This window comes from Myotis daubentonii, chromosome 4, assembly GCF_963259705.1.
Source record: "Myotis daubentonii chromosome 4, mMyoDau2.1, whole genome shotgun sequence".
Classification (NCBI taxonomy): domain Eukaryota; kingdom Metazoa; phylum Chordata; class Mammalia; order Chiroptera; family Vespertilionidae; genus Myotis; species Myotis daubentonii.
Window position 1 is genome coordinate 16,369,214 of NC_081843.1, and position 22,892 is coordinate 16,392,105.

At 47.0% G+C, this 22,892-nt stretch overlaps 1 protein-coding gene across 2 annotated transcripts in view; it reads right to left on the minus strand.

Moving 5' to 3' along the window:
- The window catches only part of LOC132233024 (uncharacterized), a 44,398-nt gene extending 22,817 nt beyond the window's left edge, over positions 1–21,581 (minus strand). The window contains exons 1-2 of one of the 2 annotated variants that reach the window (XR_009452535.1): positions 20,265–21,581; positions 17,534–17,753 (exon numbers count right to left, since the gene is read on the minus strand). Coding sequence is in view for 1 of the 2 variants with exons in the window: in XM_059692954.1 (XP_059548937.1) it covers positions 20,265–20,672 (408 nt within the window). In the remaining variant the exon portion in view is untranslated. The remainder of the gene's footprint in view (positions 1–17,533; positions 17,754–20,264) is intronic. The other variant, XM_059692954.1, reaches the window with a different exon arrangement.
- Positions 21,582–22,892: the final 1,311 nt, after the last annotated feature.

A 22,892-nucleotide genomic window follows, 5' to 3' on the forward strand; every position in this document is an offset into this window, starting at 1 on the left:
CATGCTACAACATGGATGAACTTTGAAGATATTATGCTAAGTGAAATCAGCCAGTCAAAAAAAAGGACAAGTATATTGTATGATTCCACTTACATGAAGTACCTAGAGTAGTTAAACTCACAGAGACTGAAAGTAAAAGGGCAATTGCCAGGAGCTAGGGAGAGGGAACAAGGAGTTGTTGGTTAATAGGTACAGAGTTTCAGTTTGGCTAGATGAAAAGAGTTCTAGAGAGGATAGTGTTGATGGTTGCACAACAATATGAACGTATTTACTATCTTTGAACTATACACTTAAAAATGTTTAGGATGGTAAATTTTATTATGTGCATTTACAATTTAAAAATAAGATCTCGTGACCCATGCCTAAAATCTTAGGCCAGGGATGCCTTTCTTCTGACACACAAAAAGCCTACTTTTCTTACTTTTAAAAATAAACATAGCTCTCTATTATAAGCTAAACATAGGCTACTTAGCAAATATTTTTAAAATATTATTCACAGATTATGCTTTAAAAAATAAAGCACAATTTGTTCCTCATTAACCTTTATTAGCAAACACACTTAATCAACTATTTTTGTAAAATCGCATTTACTGAATGCTTCTATGAAAAGAAGGATGTTAAGCACATAGCATCCATTAATTCATGTAATTTCCCTGACACTAAGAAGTAGATCCTGCTACTGATCCCATTTCACAGAAACAGAACTGAGGTTCAGGGATACTAAATAATTTGCCCAGATACCCAATCCAGTCTTCTGTACCCAAGACCAGTATTAAATACTATTTCAATTAAAGAACAATAGTTCTCAAGAAACATGAAAATGTATCAATCCATCAGTTAAAGGCCTGTTTCAACAAGTCCATGAAAAAAATAATTTCTGGGCAATTCTCTACCAATAATTTACTAATTGCCTTCCAAGAACCATTTTTTTTAACTTCTTTTTTTAAAATATATTTTTTATTAAGATACTAGGGGCCCGGTGCACGAAATTCGTGCACTGGGGGGGGGAGTGTCCCTCAGCCCAGCCTGCCCCCTCTCACATACTGGGAGCCCTCAGGCGTTGACCCCCATCACCCTCCAATCGCAGGATCGGCCCCTTGCCCAGGCCTGACACCCCTGACAAAGGTGTCAGGCCTGGGCAGGGGACCCTCATTTCCCCCCATCACTGGTTCTGCCCCCAGCCCAGGCCTGATGCCTCTGGCCCAGGCATCAGGCCTGGGCAGGGGACCCCCAGACCCCTCCGATTGCTGGCTCTGCCCCTTGCCCAGCCTTGATGCCTTGGCCAGAGGCGTAGACTCCCATCACCCTCCGATCGCCTGATCGGCCCCTTGCCCAGGCCTGACGCCTCCGCCAGAGGTGTCAGGCTTGGACAGGGGACCCCCATCTCCCCCTGATCACTGGCTCTGGCCCCTGCCAAGGCCTGAGGCCTCTGGCCCAGGAATCATGCCTGGGCAGGGGACCCCCATCTCCCTCTGATCGCTTGCTCCACCCCCCGCCCAAGCCTGACGCCTCTGACCCAGGCTTCAGGCCTGGGCAAGGGGATCATCATATCCCCCCAATCCCCGGCTCAGCCCCCCACCCAGGCCTGATGCCTCGGCCAGAGGAGTTGACCCTCATCACCCTCCGATCACCAATCACCGGATCGGCCCCTTGACCAGGCCTGAGGCCTCCGGCAGAGGTGTCAGGCCTGGGCAGAGGACCCCCAGCTCCCCGCGGTTGCAGGCTCCGCCCCTGCCCAGACCTAACGCCTCTGGCTGAGGCATCCGGCTCGGGCAGTGGGGACCCGCAGCTGCAGGGGCCCTGCGATCGTGGGCTCTGCTTTAGGCCCAGGCAAGGGACCCCTAGCTCCCGGGACTGCCAGCTTCGACCGTGTCCAGCTCCCATCGCTGGCTCCACCCCTACTTCCTGCTATCACTGGCCAGGGCGGCAAAGGCGCCTGATTCTCCGATCATGGCTGGGGGGCAGCTCTTAGCTCCCCCCTGGGTTTCTGATCACTGTCAGTGGCAGGGGGCTTCTTCCTGCTTTCCCTTTTGCCTCCCTGCATTGTGCCTACATATGCAAATTAACCGCCATCTTGTTGGCAGTTAACTGCCAATCTTAGTTGGCAGTTAATTTGCATATAGCCCTGATTAGCCAATGAAAAGGGTATCGTCGTACACCAATTACCATTTTTCTCTTTTATTAGTGTAGATTACATATGTGTCCTTATACCCATGTTACCCCCTACCCCCCCCCACCCTCACCCCCCCGCTCATGCCCTCACCCCCCTGTTGTCCATGTCCATTGGTTAGGCCTATATGCTTGCATATAAGTCCTTTGGTTGATCTTTCCCCCTTACCTCCACCCTCCCCTACCTTCCCTCCAAGGCCTGACAGTCCAATCAATGCCTCTCCGTCTCTGGATCAGTCCTTGTTCATCAGTTTATGTTGTTCATTATATTCCACAAATGAGTGAGATCATGTGGTATTTATCCTTCTCTGACTGGCTTATTTCACTTAGCATAATGCTCTCCAGTTCCATCCATGCTGTGGCAAATGGTAAGAGTTCCTTTTTCTTCTTCCTCTTCTTAAAGAATACCTTTCAGCATTTCATATAATGCTGGTTTGGTGGTGATGAACTCCTTTAGCTTTTTCTTATCTGTGAAGCTCTTTATCTGACCTTCAATTCTGAATGATAGCTTTGTTGGGTAAAGTAATCTTGGTTGTAGGTTCTTGCTATTCATCACTTTGAATATTTCTTGCCACTCTCTTCTGGCCTGCATGGTTTCTGTTGAGAAATCAGCTGACAGTCGTATGGATACTCCCTTGTAGGTAACTGACTGTCTTTCTCTTGCTGCTTTTAAGATTCTCTCTTTGTCTTTTGCTCTTGGCATTTTAATTATGATGTGTCTTGGTGTGGTCCTCTTTGGATTCTTTTTACTTGGGGTTCTCTGCACTTCCTGGACTTGTAAGTCTATTTCTTTCAGCAGGTAGGGGAAGTTTTCTGTCATTATTTCTTCAAATAGGTTTTCAATATCTTGCTCTCTCTCATCTTCTGGCACCCCTATAATTCTGATGTTGGTACGCTTGAAGTTGTCCCAGAGGCTCCTTACACTATCTTCATATTTTTGGATTCTTTTTTCTTTTTGCTTCTTCAGTTGGGTATTTTTTGTTTCTTCGTATTTCAAATATTTGACTTGATTCTTGGGATCCTCTAGTCTGCTGTTGGATCTCTGTATAATATTCTTTATTTCAGTCAGTGTATGCTTAATTTCTAGTTGGTCTTTTTTCATATCCTCCAGGGTCTCACTAAATTTATCAGCGGTTTCCATAAAATTCTTGAAAAACCTTATAAACATGGTTTTGAACTCTATATCCAGTCGTTTGCTTTCCTCCATTTCTGTCATTTGTGACCTGTTTCTTTGTCTCCACATTTTTTATGCTTCCCTGTGTTGGTAGAGTGGTTTTGTGTGCTAGGTGTCCTATAGGGCCCAGTGGCTCAGCCTCCCCAGTTACCTGAGGTGGACACTCTTGGTGCACCCCCTTGTGGGCTTTGTGCACAGTCTTGTTGTAGTTATGCCTTGATTGTTGTAGGTATCACTGGGAGGAATTGACCTCCAGGCCAATTGGCAGTGAGAATCAGCTGTGTCTGCAGTGGGAGATCTTCTGTGCTGAAGACACCCTTCTGGGGCAAGGCTTGCTTCAGTGGGGCTTTGGTGCTCACTGAGTCTGCCCCCTAAGTGTGTCCCTTATGGATCTGAGGAGTTGTAATCTGGATGGTCCCACTCTGACCACTGGGTACACTGGCTCTTGGATCTAAGGAGGTGCTAATTTAGCCTCTGCCTGAGGTTACCCAGCAGGAGCTATGAAAAGATCTGCAGATTCCCCTTCCCTTTTTGGAGTTTGGAGGTGCCCAGATGAGGCCCATCTGTGAAGCAATGCAAGCTGCTGTGGGGCCTTGGGCCTTCTCTTGGAAGTTCTGGGTCTGTCTGGCCCAGCTGTAATTTGTTAGGTAATTTTCAGGTTGCAAAGGGCCAGGGCATTCATATGCAAAAGCCTCTGCCGCAGCCTGGGTGGGGAGGGGTCTCAAGGAATAAACAGGGCAGAGCAAGCAGCTATGGCAGATCCTCAGCCCTACCCTAAGGGGCCGCTTGTCTCAGTGTCCTGGTAATTTAATTGCTGCAAGCACCTCTGAGGGAAAGCCACCCTTGAGTTCCGAGTTCTGCCCACTGCCAGACAGTCCAGTTTCTCCCCGTATGATTCCTGGGTCCCCAGAGACTTCCCGGAACTGGAGTTCAGAGCAGTCGGGAGCTTGTGACTCCCTCCCGATTCAAAAAGACAGCCGCGTCCTCAGGTACCAGCACCTTTCCGCGCATGCTCGAGCCTCCATACCTTTGCACTTTACTTCCGCAGCTCCTGACTCTCAGTGTGCTTTTCTCTTTCCTTCTAGTTGTAGAATTTCCACTCAGCCAGCCTTCCTGTAGTTCTGGATGATGTCCGTTTTGTCTTTTTGTTGTATTTGTGAAGTTGTTGTAGGAGGCAGCAATTTCGGTGTTTACCTATGCCACCATCTTGGTTTCTCCTCCAAGAACCATTTTTTTAAAAGCCTGCATCCCTTACAACAAAAACCTTTAAATTATGCAGTTAAGCACTTAAAAAAAATAGGATATGGTTTGAGATACATGCAACCACTGAGCATCAGAGAAGGCAGCACATATGATGCCAACACATCATATGGGAGCAACACATATGATGATTTCTTAGCCAAGTTCTACATCTTTCAAGGCCTCTACTGTAAAACTGGACAAACCATGAAGAACTGAGAATCAGAAACAAGCCAGATACAAGTCCTTTATGTAGTTTCTCCCATCACTCGGTCTCCATTGCCAGCACTGTCTCTGCACAATGTCTTGTTCACTGTGAAACAGGACAATCATCCCAGTAACAATGAGTTGCTGGCCATCTGTCTGGTTTAGCAGAGGGACACTTGGAGCAAACCGCTTGTGATGAAGTAGGCCCCTCCCACAGGCCAGGCCTCCAACAGCCAGCGTTTGTGTTCTGTGACCCCACACTAGTCTCTGTTGATTGGACTTAGGGCAGTTCTCCAGAACATATTTGGAATCTGAACTAAAAGACCCTCATTTAGTCTTGGCTGATCTCTTGAATGGAGGGAATTATAGTTTGGGCAGATAGGGATAATCCTTTTCTGCCTCATGTGTGGGCTGGAGGCAGGACAGCCCATCTGCCATAGCACAGGTTGAAACAAGTACACTTAGACATTGCTTCTTGATGGCTATCCAGCTCCTAGTTCATGTCCCTTCCTAAGCCTCACAGGTATTCCTGTCCTTTGATCTCATGATATATCTCTGAGTCTTTTAAATAGATTCTACTCTTTGGCTTAAACTATCTCCAGTTGATTTCTATGTGTATAATAAAAGAATCCTTGCTATGATAGTAGTAAACTCATTTCATCATGATTTGTATGATCACTGGAGTTATTTATTCCTACTGTAGTCAGATTCAAAGAAAAGAATGGGATCTCCAGTCCAGTGTTACCCACCCACCTGATAGGAAAACTCTCCATATCATTAGGACCAAAAATAGGCCCCATCACCTAGCTGGTTTGGCTCAGTACCCACTGACTAAGGGTCTCAGGTTGGATTCCGGCCAAGGGCATGTACCTCAATTGCAGCCTCAATCCCCAGACCGTAGTCAAAGTGCATGCAGGAGGCAACCAAGCGATGTGTCTCTCTCACATCGATATTTCTCTCTCTCTCTCTCTCTGTCTCTCCCTCTCCCTTCCACTCTCTCTAAAAATCAATAGAAAAAAATGTCCTCAGGTGAGGATTAACAAAAAAAACAAACAGGCCCCATCTTATGTGCCTCTATAAAATGTGCAATAAAACACAAAATAGTCATGTTAGATAAGCTATATAATGACATTTAAATGCATTCAACTTTAATACTACATTTGTCTGCAAAAATGAAAATGAAGCAAGTAAAGTTCCTTAGTTAAACCTGGCTAGTATGGCTTGGTGATTGAGCATTGACCTATGAAGCAGGAGGTCACGGTTCGATTCCAGGTCAGGACACAGGCCCAGGTTGTGGGCTTGATCCCCAGTGTGGGGCATGCAGGAGGCAGCCAATCAATGATTCTCTCTCATCACTGATGTTTCTATCTCTCTCTCCCTCTCCCTTCCTCTCTGAAATCAATAAAAAATATATTAAAAATAAAATTAAAAAATAAAGTTCCTTGGTTAAAATGGGACTTTTTAAAGAAAACAGGGTGGGGAGAACCAAGATGGCGGCATAGGTTAACGCCGGAGTTTGCTGCTTTGAACAACTACTTCAAAAGTGAAACCAAAAAACGGAAGGGACATCACCCAGAACCACAGGAACGCTGGCTGAGTGGAAGTCCTACAACTAGGAGGAAAGAGAAATGCATGAGGACACTCAGAGGAGGCGCAGTGCTGAAGTCAAATTCTGAGGTGCGGAGTGCGCAGAGCGGGCTGGCGGTGGAGGGCGCGGTTGTTGTTTTCAATCGGGAGGGAGTCGCAGACTCTGAGCACCAGACCCGGGCGAGTCTTTAGGGACCCAGACTCAAACGGGAGAAGCGGGACTGTCTGGCTTCGGTCAGAGCGAGTGCAGCTTTCTCTCCCAGCTTTGCAGTGGGTGCTGGGACCCAGAGAGGCAGAGCCCCTGGGGACAGGACTGAGAGCCGCCATAACTGCTCTCTCCGGCCCACCCTGTTGATCCTGTGCGACCCGCCCCGCCCAAGCCCTGCACAGAGGCATTTGCCGGATAGCCTCAGGCAAAGGCTAGATTAGCACCTCCCTAGAGGACAGAAGTTCTCTCACTGCTGACACAGCTGATTCTCATAGCCACTTGGCCTGGAGGTCAAACCCTCCCTGGAATTAGCTACAACAATCAAGATTTAACTATAAGACTGCGAACAAAGACCACTAGGGGGTGCACCAAGGAAGCATAACAAAATGCGGAGACAAAAAACAGGACAAAATTGTCAAAGGAAGATATAGAGTTCAGAACCACACTTTTAAGGTCTCTCAAGAACTGTTTAGAAGCTGCCGATAAACTTAATGAGATCTACACGAAAACTAATAAGACCCTCGATCTTATATTGGGGAACCAACTAGAAATTAAGCATACACGGACTGAAATAACGAATATTATACAGACGCCCGACAGCAGACCAGAGGAGCGCAAGAATCAAGTCAATGATTTGAAATGCGAGGAAGCAAAAAACATCCAACCGGAAAAGCAAAATGAAAAAAGAATCCAAAAATGCGAGGATAGTGTAAGGAGCCTCTGGGACAGCTTCAAGCGTACCAACATCAGAATTATAGGGGTGCCAGAAGATGAGAGAGAGCAAGATATTGAAAACCTATTTGAAGAAATAATGACAGAAAACTTCCCCCACCTGGTGAAAGAAATGGACTTACAGGTCCAAGAAGCGCGGAGAACCCCAAACAAAAGGAATCCAAAGAGGACCACACCAAGACACATCATCATTAAAATGCCAAGAGCAAAAGATAAAGAAAGAATCTTAAAAACAGCAAGAGAAAGAAACTCAGTTACCTACAAGGGAATACCCATACGACTGTCAGCTTATTTCTCAACAGAAACTTTGCAGGCCAGAAGGGAGTGGCAAGAAATATTCAAAGTGATGAATACCAAGAACCTACAACCAAGATTACTTTATCCAGCAAAGCTATCATTCAGAATTGAAGGTCAGATAAAGAGCTTCACAGATAAGGAAAAGCTAAAGGAGTTCATCACCACCAAACCAGGATTATATGAAATGCTGAAAGGTATCCTTTAAGAAGAGGAAGAGGAAGAAAAAGGTAAAGATACAAATTATCAACAACAAATATGCATCTATCAACAAGTCAATCTAAGAATCAAGTGAATAAATAATCTGATGAACAGAATGAACTGTTGATTATAATAGAATCAGGGACACAGAAAGGGAATGGACTGACTATTCTTGGGGGGGAAAGGGGTGTGGGAGATGTGGGAAGAGACTGGACAAAAATCGTGCACCTATGGATGAGGACAGTGGGTGGGGAGTGAGGGCGGAGGGTGGGGCGGGAACTGGGAGGAGGGGAGTTATGGGGGGAAAAAAAAAAAGGAACAAATGTAATAATCTGAACAATAAAGATTTAATTAAAAAAAAAAGATTTAATTAAAAAAAATAAAATAAATAAAAAATAAATTAAAAAAAAAAAAAGAAAACAGGGTGGGCCCTAGTCGGTTTGGCTCAGTGGATAGAGCATCGGCCTACGGACTAAAAGGTCCTGGGTTTGATTCCGGTCAAGGGCATATGCCTAGGTTATGGCCTCCATCACCAGTGTGGGGCATGTAGGAGGCAGCCAATCAATGGTCCCCCCCCCCCCCCCATCATTGATGTTTCTCTCTTTCTTTCCTTTCCTCTCTGAAATCAATAAAAATATATTTTAAAATAAAATCAATGAAAGTACGTCCTCAGGTGAGGATTTAAGAAAAACACACATACATACATACATACATACACACACACACACACACACACACACACAGGTGGGACCAAGGAAAGAATACTGACTGGGAGGCAGGAGTGAACCTCAAGGGAAAACAGTATTCTACAGACATGCCCAGGCCAGAAAGAATAGCTCCCTATCCCCACCTGTACACCCAGGGCAGAGGAGGAAGCTAAAAAGTCCCAAGTCTTAATGAAAGGAGGAAGGAAGAGGGCAGAGTCATTTCCTCAGATTAAGGTAGCACTACCTCCCTTGGTTCAGACCACTGGGTTCACATATTCAAACCTGCAGGTCTCTCTGTTCATCTCTTCCCCCAGCTTGGAAGGCCTTCTCTTCTGTCAACCAATTCAGCCCAGTCACCCTTTCATGCCCCAGGAAGGGGCCCTCTTCCCTGTCATCAGCCTTCTCAGTGCCAGCTTTTCCAGATGGCCCTCCGCTCTCCACTAAATTCCCAAATCACAGAGAATCACAGTTGGAATGACCCTTAGAGGAAACATCCAACTTAGTCATACCTCCTTTGAAGCTCTGAATTACAGTTTCTATGAGCGTGTTAGTATTGTTGAGGTTGTAGGTCTTTAAAAACAGGGCAAGGACAAGGCCACAGAGAAGTGCCATCCTCCTGTGAGTGTGAAGGCCCACAGTGCAGAGAAACTGAGGTGAGGGAGCAACTCTGAAGCACACTGATACGTGCACTACTTAATCCACCAACCTCTCTTGCAGAAAGTGGTCTCTTACAGAGATCACATATTGTCCATCAAAGCACCTTTGTAATCAGCTGAAACAATATGCGGAGAGACAGGGACAGTGAAATACGAGTTGCCAGTGATCTCATTTACCAGAAATGGTGGTCCAGAGGAGTAACAGGGACAGGCACCATAACTTCCCCATCCGCATACCAACTTCACAGTAGGACCCATTTGTGGGCTCCGGACATCAAAGTCCAAAAAATTCAAGTGCTGCCCAGATACTTAGCAAAAGGGGGTTTCTGTATTCAGCTCTGATGCTGCCAATGACTAGTGATGATCCCAACCTTCTCACCGTCCCTCTGCTTGCACATAGCACCTGTAGGGTTCTCAGCCATGCCTAGGCCTTAAAACGGTCACCAGGCATCAAGACTGGGGGCCCTGGCCTCTCTTTGCTGAGAAAACCAGATTCTCTGAAGATAAAAGGTATGGATTAACAGAACATGGGGATACTGAATATTTGAAATCCGCACAGAAACTCAGTGTCTTTCCCCTACACCACTGAATTAGCCCTTGGGTTTATGTCTATTAGTGATACCACTATCCTCCTCCTCCTCTAGACTCAATGCTTTAGATCATCTTAGATTCCTCTTTCCTTTCCTCACAGCAAATCAGCTGCCAAGAGCTGTGGATTCTATTTCCCCAATATATGTCATTATCACCCTCCTCCTCTTTCCCAAAATGAAGGAATAGAAAGAGAAAGCTTTGGAATTAGAGCTGCCATTCCGTAGCTGTGCCTTTTTTCCCCTTTGAGACTCAGTATTCCCACTAATAAAATGATTAACAATACCTACTTTATAGCTTTGATGTGAGGATGGAGATGACATTTGTGAAAATACCAGGTACTGGTGCTTACCATACCTGAGCTTTCTTTCTCCCTTCCATCCCTCCTGATACTGCCTGAGGTTAGCCCCTTGTTACTCCCCCTTCTACTAATGTATCAGTGATATGCAGAATCTTAACACAGACTTCCAAGATTTCTCCAGGACTGCGATTATGTTAGCACATGGCAAAGGGGATTTTGCAGATGCAATTAAGGTTACTAATCAGTTAACTTTAAGCAAATCAAAAGGACATTGTACAGGTAGGCCTGACCTAATCACAAGAGTCCTGTAAAAGCAGAGGTTCTCTCCAGCTGATAACAGAAAAGGAAGTCATAAATTCAAAACACAAGGGGCCTCTGAAGTAGTTGCTAGACTGAAGATGGAGAGAGTTACATGGAAAAGTGAGGGAGTGGCCTCTAGAAGCTGAGAGCAACCCCCAGCTGACAACCAGCACATCCTGCCTGGACATATGACTTATAGAACAGTATGGTAATGAATGAATGAATGAATGAATGAATGAATGAATGAATGAATTTTTAAGCTCTGAATTTTTGGTTGGTTGGTAGGCAGCAATAGAAATCTAATGCAATTTCCTAATTGGGGCCAGAAAAGAAAAGAAGTCATTTTGAAGATAGAGACGAGCCTCAAAGATTGACTTTGTCTTCTTCACACCTCCTCTGGAAAGTCGTACCCACACTCTTGAGCTTTTGAGGATCCTCTGCCTTCCTATGTCAGTAATTACCGACCACTCCCTTGGCCTGAACACACACCACCTGCCAGGGGGATCCTCTGCTCCTCCATAGTCAGCTTATCTTCCCAACTCTGGTCTAAGCACTTCCAACACAGAAGCCATAACTTGACGTTTATCGTATTCTTCAAAGCACCCAGGACACGGCCAAGCACACAATAAATACAAGTTTTTGTGGGTGAAGCCATTTTCTTTCAGCTCCAGTGATCAGCAAGGCTAATGAAGGGATCCAAAAGCCCTCTGGCCACAGGCACACACACAGCCTTTCCCATTTGACTCTGGCTCCACCGCCTCCTGGGATTTACAAAGCACTCAGGTGGGGATACCCCATTTCTGGAGCCTGACCTTTCAGTAACACTGACTAGTCACGTTTTCAAGCATGAGTGGGACTACCATTTCTCTGAATCATAGTCTGGTGTGTTCTTTTAATGTTTACCTACAACCAGCACTTACAAACACAAAGGAAATGAGAATAATGATGAGAGATTTCACAAAATACATTACCTGTATTTTGTTCAATAACAAACTCATCCTAAATGCCTACCATGTCTAGGCTAAGCGACCCTGGAGACGGAGAACTAAGAGAGGCCCTGACCCTGAGCACAGAGGTCATGGCAGAGTCTTTAACAGTTTGAAAACCAGAAGATTGAATTTCTTCTAATCAAAAGAATGAGTGACAACAGAATCAGGTCTTCTACAGGCAGGCAGCAAGTGAGGTTCCCTCCTGAATTCTACTCTGCCCCTGTGACTCTGCGCTTGCTGTCTCTGCCCCACCCCAATAACATGTATATGATGTCATTGTCTAGATGTGCAACAGTCTTGGCAAAGTTCATCCAGGGCCCTCAGCACAGATTAAAAAGTAAATCTATAGCATTTGAACAGACTTTTACAGTTTACAAGGCACTGTCATATTCATTGTCTTGTTTGATCCTCCCAACAACCCTAGGAGGTGGATGAGGTGAAGATTGTCTCCATTTTACAGATGAGGAAACTGAGGCTTGAGAGTTGAAGTTATTTACCCAGAATCACCTGGTTGGGAGCCAAAAAACCATGTTCTTCCCTCTCTGCCATCTTGGATATAGTCTTTGGGCCTAAATGGGAACACAAAGACTGGCTAAGTTCTTCCAAGTTGGCCTTAGTGGCTGGTGATTTGAGAGTTTCGGGGGGGGGGGGGGGAGGTGTTGGTTTTTTGTGGGGGTTTTTTTCAGAGAAGGAGAGAAAGATAGAAACATCAATGATGAGAGTGAATCATTGGCTGCCTCCTGCACGCCCCACACTGGGGATCGAGCCCACAACCCAGGCATGTGCCCTGACTGGGAATCGAACTGTGAACTCCTGGTTCATACGTTGATACTCAACCACTGAGCCATGCCAGCTGGGGGAGAGTTTCTTTATAGAAAGAATGAAAAATTAGAGATTAGGAATAAGAAGAAAATACAGGATGCTTAATATTCCAGTCACACTATATACTTTTCCAAGAACTCACATGTCTTACCTCATTTGGTCCACAGAAGAATCCTAAGAGGTTAATAAGGCAAGTATATTCTCACCAGAGATTGGAGCAGAACTGGTCCCAATTCTTCTGATTCCAGGACTCTTTCCATAAGCTAAGGGAGGGCAACCTTGCCACTTATACCCTACTAGAGGCCTGGTGCACAAAAAATCATGCACTGGGGGCGGCGGGGAGTCCCTCAGCCCAGCCTGCCCCCTCTTACAGTGTGGGAGCCCTCACGGGATGTCATATTGACGAGGAGCAGGCCTAAGCTGCAGTCTGGCCTCCCTCTGCAGGAAGCAACCAGGCTGACCAGGGGAAGGTGCCGTCCCCATCAACCTGCTGATGCTGCCACTGACAGCCGCAGCAGCTGCGAAGCCTGAGCCGCAGGCCTCGCAGCCGCTGTGGCTTTGTCTGGATGGATGACGGATGGGTGTCCGGAAGACGTCTGCCCTAATTAGCATATTACCCTTGTATTAGTATAGATCGGGGTGGGCAAACTTTTTGACTCGAGGGCCACAATGGGTTCTTAAACTGGACCGGAGGGCCGGAACAAAAGCATGGATGGAGTGTTTGTGTGAACTAATATAAATTCAAAGTAAACATCATTACATAAAAGGGTGCGGTCTTTTTTTTTTTTTAGTTTTATTCATTTCCAACGGGCTGGATCCGGCCCGCGGGCCATAGTTTGCCCACGGCTGGTATAGATGGTTGTACTTTTGATCCTAAAGGTCAAGACCAAGAAACAATTTGATACCCTTCTCTTGTGTGTCCACAGAAGCCCAACATACAATGGACTTTCATCCAACTGTGGTTTCCCCTGCCAGAAACTGGCCTCAGAAAACAGGCACCTCCCCCTTCTGATTTTAGGACTACTTTTACAGAACTGGATTTATATAACTGATATGCCAGGGAGAACAGAACCTTTAAACCATTTTTCATCCATTTAACAGATATTTTTTGAGCAGGGTACCACTCTAGGCTCGTCACTGGAAGTTAGAGAAATAAATCAGAAATTCCCAGCTAACAAGAAACTCAAAATGTTGTGGAACTGGTGGGAACACAAATACATCACAAGATCCATGACATTAACAAATAGATAACAGGATGGAATACATGTCAGAACAGACTTATAAACAAAGGGCTGTAAAGGATCTTGGACATTTCAGACTGGTGGGAGGGAGGAGTCTTTGTGGAAAAGCAAGTATTTGGGCTGGACCTTGAAGAATGAATGGAGAATCTTGACAAATGGGGAGATGCAGGCTGAGGGGACAGCAGGAACATCTGGGAAATAGGAATACAGCCCCATGTGAGGGCAGCATAAAGCTGGCTTGGCCCCCCACCTTGTATTGAGACTGGTTGGGATCCAGCTGAGACCTTCAGCTAGATCTAGGCCTACATGAGGGAACCCAGGAGACCAAGACCTTTTTTCTCAAGTTCTATGGTACTGGCAGCATAACTCACACCAAATCTTAACTGCCCTCTTAACTATTCATATTTTCTGTTCTCTAGTTGGTTCTCACAAGTGTTTTGCTTTCCTAGCTAAACTAAAATTGCAGCTCCTGATTCCTTGAGAACATAGCTAGGGAGCATCTATATTTTATCCCAGCAGCATGAGGCTGGGCACACTTGTTGACTGGTTGCTGAAGTCTATAGGCCCAAGAATCATAAGGTGACAGTTTTACAAACAAGTATAGCAAGAAGGGGCAATACTTGTGAACTTAGCCTGGGAGAACAGTGAAGAGATCATGAGGAGACACATACTTCCGCTTTCAGGATTACATTTTATAGATCTGATCTAAATTTATCAAGGCTCAGACTTGTTGGATCACTCTGCGGGACTGCCCTGTATTTCACCTTTGGCTCGCTCTTACACCAAGATGCCAAGTTCCCTTTAATCCATTTTACTAGTTCCTGCTTGTCAACAACTTCCAATAAACATGGTGTCTCATCCTTTCTCTTGGAAAGAGTAACAGGAAGGATGGCATAATTTCCATTGCCAATTTGGAGACCCAAGGTCCAATGCCAGAGGAGAGAGCAAAGTCAGGGCCAGAGGGGGGAGTGGGAAGGATCCTGAGGCAGAATAAAGCTTCCTACCAGTTTGTCTACCAGGAGCTGAGGTCTCATCTGAAGTGCTGGGTGAACAGAACTGAAAACAGGGAAAATGGGTAGGGAGAAAACCCAAACAGGCCAAACCCCCACCCACCCCGATGGAGTATGAGCAAACAATAAAGGTAATAAACTAGGAGTAGGGTGGAAGGGGCAGGTACAAAAAAAGGACCAAAGGTCCAGGTGTTCAGGGGCAGAGAATTTTAGTTTGGGGATTAGAGCAGTTTACTTTTAGCCTAACCTTCTCTAATCCCACAGTTGAAGTCCTCAAATATCCTTGCCTGTTATAGGGTTACCTAGTGTCTTCTAGCCAGTGTCTCTTCATCTTTGACCCTTCCAACTAATCAACCCTCCACATTGCTGCCAGAGTGATCATTCGACAACAGAGATTGATTCAAAGTCTCCCCTCTACCTTCAAGATAAGGTTCAAAGTTCACAGCCTGTGAAGGCCCCTCATGCTAGACCCAGATAGACCTTCAAGTCTAATCCCCTCTCTTCACCTTTACCCCCCTCTACATTCCACTGACCTTATTCCACTGACAATATACTGCACAATATTCTCCAAAGCTGCAATAGACTTACTCTCAACTGCCAGGAAAATTCCAATTGCAAGGTCCAGCTCAAGTGTCAACTCTTCACTTAAATTTCCCCTTGCTACTCTGCTCTGTATAGAATTTATTACCATGACTTGCATTGATTTACAGAGACTGAGAGCCCATCTGGGGTAGGAATAGGTTTTGACTTCTTGTAGACTTCCTTGATCTTAGCTAGCACAGTAGGAATAGGTTTACTTAAAGAATGAGTCCCTGCCCTAACCGGTTTGGCTCAGTGGATAGAGCGTCAGCCTGCAGACTCAAGGGTCCCAGGTTCGATTCCGGTCAAGGGCATGTACCTTGGTTGCGGGCACATCCCCAGTAGGGAGTGTGCAGGAGGCGGCTGATCGATGTTTCTAACTCTCTATTCCTCTCCCTTCCTCTCTGTAAAAAATCAGTAATATATTTTTTTAAAAAAATGAGTCCCTTACCTTTAGACACACAGGGAGCTCCTGGCAGAGCCCAATTAAAATCTAGGTTGTCTGATGCCCAAATCAGGGCATTTCTTTCTGGGTTACTTCTACCTGTTTTCCATGACCATGCAGTTGGATGGCTGCTCACTGACCTAAACTTTGAAACATTGAGGCAGTGGCAGACTTTTGCAGTAGCAGGAACCCAAGCTGCTATCTGTAAGGACAGCCTTCTATGCCTCTCCTAGGGAAGTGTTTTGATTCTGAAGGGCTTTCAAGCAAGCTGTAGGCAGTGACAGAGAAGGTGAGTCATCATCCCAGCCCACGCCCGTTCTCTCACACCGTTCTCTGCCAAAGGACCCCAGCATCTGTCAGTCTTAAGTGATATGGGAAATGTGTGCTCTGAGCTTACAGAGGTCCCAAGGAGGGAGAGCTGCCATTGGGGCCAAAGTCTCCCTCGCCACTGGTGGTGAAAGCAGATGTGATGGTTTTGTCTATCGGAGCAAACATAAAGGGACCAGGGAACACAGGAAACGGCCTCAGAAAAGCGGCAGTCATGATAAAGGTCAAGGGACACAGTCCACTTCTTTTTGGGACCCATATGGACAGACAGATGTGTAGGACCTTCCACCTAAGCATCCTGTTCTCCACTGCCTGCCCTCACTGGTGTCTCTTCATTTCCCCAAATTCGAAGTGCCTCAAGGAAACCACAAGATGCCTTCCACCGCCCAACCCCCAAACTTAACCAGTACAAATTTATCTCACAGCTGAGTCTTGTTTTAAGCACAGTCAACATGTGAAGTTGAGGGATAAACCTACACTTTACAAACTCTTTTCACCACAAAGAACTCCTCTGATGCACTCATTCACTGGTGGCTTACAATGTGGAAGGTTCTCTGTAAGGAAATGAAGAGATACAAATACTATTACAGTATAATCCCTGCCTCAACAAAGAAAATAAGTTGCATTTCCAAATTACTGTAAATACAGGAGATAATGTGATAAATCCTTTAAGGGAGGCCCACAAAAGTAAATCTGAGACTCTGAAGGTCGATGACTTTAGAGGGACATCATGGGGGAGGCAGAATATGAGCTGGGCTTTAGAGAATGGATTGGAAATAGGTAAAATGGCCTTCCCAATGGAGGAGATATCATCAGCAAAGGACTGAAGGAGGACACACAGACTTGGATGGAATCAACTGTTAGGTAGATCCACAAGGGTGGGCTGTAACAGTCATATTCGACATGTCCAAGCCCCAGGAAGACAGGCGATTGCACAAGGGAAAGGCTCTGAATAGCAAAGGGACAAGAGGAGCACAAAGATTAAAGCAGCAGGGTCTATTCTAGGTGAGAAGTGTGCTGGGATGGGCCTTGGAGTTAGATCAGAGTTCGAATACCAGCTCTGCTCTTAATAATGTGTAAGGGTGAACAAGTCACCTCGCCAGAAGCCTTGATTTTTTCATCTGCAGGGTCCCTACCTAGCAGATCACTATGAAATAACAGCTATGAAGCATCCGGCACAGTGTTGGGAACATAGCATGTGATCATTAGGTTCCTTTTCCATGCTTGAGGAGCTTGAACGATAAACAACAAACGAAATATTTTGTGGGACACTTTAGGAAGGAAGAGGCCAATAAAAGGGGATTCTGAAGAGAGGAGGGGGTGAAGGAAGAGAAAGCATAGAGGAAAGAGCTCAGTGCCTTTAAGTTGAGGCTTCTGCTATACAGCAGGCCATGTTAGCTGTGCTGGTAAAACTCTTCACCAACAACTTGTTGGTCCATCCCTGAAGAACACTGTGTTCCAGGAGCTGCACCAGCGATGCAATTAGCAGAACTAAGTTTGTGGGTGGAGTAGTGAGGAGTTGAGCAGAGAAGAGAGGCAGCATCCTGAGCCCCTGCCCAGATTGTGGGGCATCGGAAATCAGGGGGTGGCTACGAGAGAAAATGTTTTAATTCTAAAAGCTATCCTTCACTGGGAAAATAAAGAAGTCCAAGGTTTTTTAAAAGTCATATCTATATATCCACTCTTTTAACCTGAATAACCTGAATAACCTGACTTATTACAAATAAGCAGGAGATACCAGCAGGCATGGGACTTACCTCTGCAAAGAGCCTCCAGACTCTACAATTGAACCTCTCTGCTAAGGATTTTCAGGGAAATTTAACATTGAATTCTATTTGTGTCTGTTCCTCATTCATTCATTCCACAGACATCCACAAAGAAATGACTATACACAAGATAAGATCCCCAGAGACGCAGGTGGCAGCTTTGTTGTTCACACCTCCATTCTCAAGTGGTGTGACTAGTCCATTTCTTTATCTGTTAAATGGTGAAAACAAGTTTATGGGAAGATGCAATGAGACAATGGACATATCTGACACATATTAAGCACTCAAGAAATATAAACCATTATTATACTACAAATAAGATTGCATGTTGAGTATCTCTCATTTGTCCCTCCCAGTACAGTCTTTATTTCCCACACTGTGCTGTGCTCTAGAATTGACGTATATGGACTAATCAAGACTTCCTTGCCCTCTGACTTCCCATTGGGTTTGGTCCCCGGGGAGCCTGGACAGATCTGAAGGGAGAAAGCGAAGAGGTTTTTATACTCTCAACTGCATTCCTGAGCACTTTGACCCAAAGTCCCAGTTCTAGAAAGATGACCCTCTCCCTTCCAGTCTCTCTGCCTCCAGATACAGATGGTGAGATCCCTGTTACTGGCACCAGAATATTTCACCATCCATATTGCTTTCCTACATCCTGCCTCAATTTACCCAACTGAAATTATGCCATCTGTTTTTTGCTGCCCCCTTAATATACATGGTGTAGGAGAATAACAACAGACCTGGGAATCAGGAGACCTAAATTCAAGTCCCATCTCTGCCACAAGCTGGCTCTCTATGACCCTGGGTCAATCTCTTTCCTTTTCTAAGCCTCGGCCTCTTCTTGTGTAAAAAGAATGAGTTGAACCACATGGCTCTTTTGTGCTACAATTCCCTGCCACTACTGAGAGTGCTGTGAAGTTAAACCCAGGAAAGGGATGCTTATCCTATATAATAAAAGGGTGATATGCAAATCGACCAAACAGTGGAACAACTGGTCGCTATGATGCACACTGACCACCGGGGGCAGATGCTCAACGCAGGAGCTGCCCCTGGTGGTCAGCGCACTCCCACGGGGAGCACCACTCAGCCAGAAGCCCAGAAGCCCCTCTCACAGCTGGCGAGCGCAGCAGCAGTGGCAGGAGCCTCTCCACCTCCACAGCGCTAAGGATGTCTGACTGCCTGCTTAGGGGGAGCGGGCCTAAGCTGTCAGCTGGACATCCCCCAAGGGCTCCTGGACTGCAAGAGGGCACAGGCTGAGGGACCCTCCAGTGCACGAATCTCATGCACCAAGGCCTCTAGTAAGGGAATAAAGCTTCTCAGTGCAGAGAGCAGGTTAGCCAACCAAGCAGCTTTCCGCAAGCCCCACATCAGCTCATTCTTTCCCCAAGCCTTACGTCAGGAATTACCTAACTCCCTTCCAAGAATTTTCCTTTTCCTCATGCCACCAGGGTACCAGATGCCCAAATGACCTCTACTCCAACGCAACAGCCATGAAAACCCAGGAGATTCAAAGTCCCGTGACTTTTCAATAACCAACTGGTCAACCCTGGTTTAGCCACAGAGGCCCCTTCCTGGGTCCTATGACGGGAGCTGGGCATGGGAGAGGGGGGAGTCCAAGCAGGGAAACAGGTACACAAGTTCTTGATGCCAGTGCTTCCTCCACAGGGCTGCACAGGGAAATGATGCCACCTCACGGGTGGTGAGCAGGGCAGAGGGAGCCACGGACACCAGCATCCTGTCGGGCAACACCAAACACCCTGGACTGTTATCCCCGTCACTGGGTGTGTTTCAAACGGAGGTTAAGCCCACTTGATGAGATATTACAGAACCTGTGACCTGCTTTTTAGCTCCTGCAATGAGTGACTCGGGGAACTCCAGGGGCCACAAGCAAGACATCCTGTTGTAACGTACCCCGCGAATCACTCAAGGACGCCTCAAGAAGTCGAATTAAGGAGTCACCTTTATTTCGAAGCTGGGACTACAAGGGGGCAATTTGCTCTCCAAACCTCATGGTGGTTAAATGACCGCAACACCAGATTTATAGAGGCAAAAATCACACAGGTGTTGATTACATCTTTGGGTTTGAAGTGAGGGACCTGGTTTGCACAAAGCAGTTTGTTACAGAAGCTAGATTGAGCCGATTCGTTATCTACAAAGACTAATTATAGTTTTGGGTCTTGGGGCCACCGAGTTGACAGAAACACATTATCTGGAGCCATCGGGTCTCGGGACCATGGGGTCAACGCAGAAACACGTTATCTGGAGCCACTGAGGCAATTTAGAGTAATTGTGCTGTCCTGGTCTCCAGGTGCAGAGGAACGTGTTTTCTAAAACCAGTACTAGCACAACCCATGGGGAATTCCAATTACAATCAACAGGGTATATTCAATCGAATGGGATGATTTATATAATTCAGAAAAATCAAAATAACTTTTCCATTATTTTAGCAAGCAAATGACAGAAGCCAAATCCGCAGGATTAAAATATTAAACATTTTACCCACGCATGGTTGCCACCCTGCTTCCATCCTAGTGAGAACAGCACCCTTCCCGTCCCCTTTATCTGGAGTTCCCGGCACAGAAGCAGGGGAACGTGGGCGCGGTAAGTGGGAGTCTGTCCCCAGGAGCGGGAGGGGAGGGCGGTCTGCACTCAAGTTCCTCTGAGTTTCTGAAGGTTAAGGGAGGCGGTGGGGGAACCTCTGAAGTCTCGGTTCCTGTTTTACCTGAGGGCTGGCCGCAGGAGAAAACCACAACAGAATAACCACCAGCCCCGATCTGTCTCCGGCATTCTCCACGTTCCTCAAATGCCTCCCGAACTCCGTGACCTCACACCACAAGCGTGAGCAGGTCCAGAGCCCGCCCCGGCCCAAATCAAAACTGCCGACACCCTGCGGGGGTTCGGGAGCCAGCAGCGCACCGAGCGGGAGGGAGGGGAGCGGCGAGCCCACGGCGCAGCGGCCATCGCGGCGCCTCCGCCCTGCGGGGGGCGGGGGGGGTGAAAGCCGAGGGGGCGAAGCTCGCGGGCCGGCCCCGGGGGACAGGAACCCGCCGCCCCGGCCCGGGCGCTGAGGCACCGCCCACCCCACTCCGCCGAGCCCGCGCGCAGGGAGCGCCGCCGCGAGCCTGCGCATGCGTGAGCGCCTGCGCGTGACTCGGAGGCGCGCGGCCTGGAGGGGCCTGGGCCGGGCCGCGGCCGCGAGTGGAGGCGCATGCGCAGAGTGGGCTCCGGCCAGACCCTGCGGGGATTCGGCGCGGGTGCCGCCGCTCGGTGGGTCCGCGGGGTCACGCTGATGAGCCCCCCTCAGAACTAGCCGATGTGTGCGTGTGCGAGGAGGCGGGTTTGAGGGACGAGTCCAAAGTCGGCCAGGCTCCCGATTCCCCCACCCTCACGACTCGGGCAGAGACCCGCCGAGGTCCTCCAGCCGCAGTGAGGACGCGGGCCGGGCCGCGCTGGGAGCCCGAGCCCGCGGGACTTGTGCAGACCCGGCGCCGCGGGAGGGAGTGGGGGCGGGAGCAGCCCCGCATCCTTATCTGGCCCTGGGCGCACCAGCTGCGTGTCCGTACGTCCGCTGTCCCTGGTCATCTGGGATGGAGTGACCGAACTGTCACAAGGGTCCAAGAAGAGACACAGATTTGGTCTGCCCAGGGCCCGACTAATGATGGGGCTTCTTCCCGCCGCCTCCTTAAGGGGCTCCAGCAGTCGGTCCCCAGCTCCTCGGGGTGGGCAGGACAGAAACCCAGGGCCCCCCGCCCAGCAGGCCGGGGGTCAGGGGTCCGAGGGACACTGCCCAACGGATACTATCAATGTTGCGAAAATGGGCTCCCTGGCCTCCAGCCCTCACCTCTCCAGCAGCCCAGGGCGGCCCGACCTTCCCTGCTTCTTCATGGCTCCCTCCTGTCAGAGCTTTGCGGTGGCCTGGAGCCCAGACTCCTCGGGCTTCCATTTAAAGGCTGGTTTTCCCCCACTTACCTCATCTCACCTTGATTCCTCCACCGCCACACACCGCTATCTCCCTTTCTCTTAGTCTGGGCCCTGGATCTTTCCCCGGATCCAATCCCCTGATCCCTGACCTTCCGAACCTGCCCATCCTGCAAAGTGTAGCTAGAATCCCACGCTCTTCCCAAGCTTGGTAACCCCCGGGTGTGGCGGTGTTCTCAGAAGAGCCCTGATGGTGTGGAAGTGCATTCTCCTCCACAAAGAGAATCTATTGAATGTTTAAATAAATGTCACGGTCTGCATGCATTGGTCAGACTTTTCAGCTAATTACCTTTGCAAACGAGAGAGAAAAAACCTCCTGTCAGACCATGTATCCCCATTTATGAAAATGTGGTCACTTTATCCCTGAAGACTTCCCTCCCTAGTCATTCCAGTTCCATGCCTGGTATCCCTGATTCAATGCTTAGCTCCCCTAGAGCAGGGATTATGGCTGAATAAATATGTCAAAATTCCAAATCATTTTAAGTTGGGGGGGGGGAGTCCAGAAGTTTTAAGAAAATGGAAATATATCCAAAACATATTTTTGCATTCTTCGCAAATACAAAATCACTCTTTTTAGTGTGTCAGAAAAATGTACTGGTCTAGGCTCCAGTTTAACACAAATTGATGTGATTGAATATAGCAGAAATAGTGAAATGGGTAGACATTTGGCCTTTTAGTTTGATTTGTCATGTACCAGCTATATGAACTTTAACATTTTCTCTGGAGATTTGCTTTCCTCCTGTTTATTTTGGGTTTGGGGACAATATATATACCTATCCATTTTATAAGATGATTGTGGTGAAAATAAAATATGAAATAGAGCGTTAAGTGGGTATGTGTTGTTGTTTTTCAATTTTAAGTATTTTTTTGTTCAGGAAATAATCCTCAATAACAATTCTAAAGAAAATTACTTTTAAATGGTTTAAATTTTGTTACTACCAAGGTTCAAGATGCTGAGTGACTACTTAAAAAATTAGGCAGTTCTGAATTTTTTCCACTTTGGGATCAGGGAGGCCAGTGTCACCCAATATGACCCTAAGCCAGTAACCTACGATAACCTGTAGGGCGAGTCAGGCAGCAGCTAGGATTTTGACCCTATCACTTACACATGCCATCATCTCAACCACTCTGACCATCAGTCTCCTCATCAGTAAAATATGAATAATAGTCATAACATGTACTGAATGCTTTCTGTGGGCTGTGTACTACTTCAAGCACATTGCAAATATTAAGTCATTTAATCCTGACAGCTCCATGAGAGGACTATTAATATCTCCACTTTATGAATGAGGAAACTGAAGCACCGAGAAGTTAAGACATTTGTCTAAGGCTGCGCAGCTAGTACGTGGTGGAGCCCAGGCTGAATCCCAAG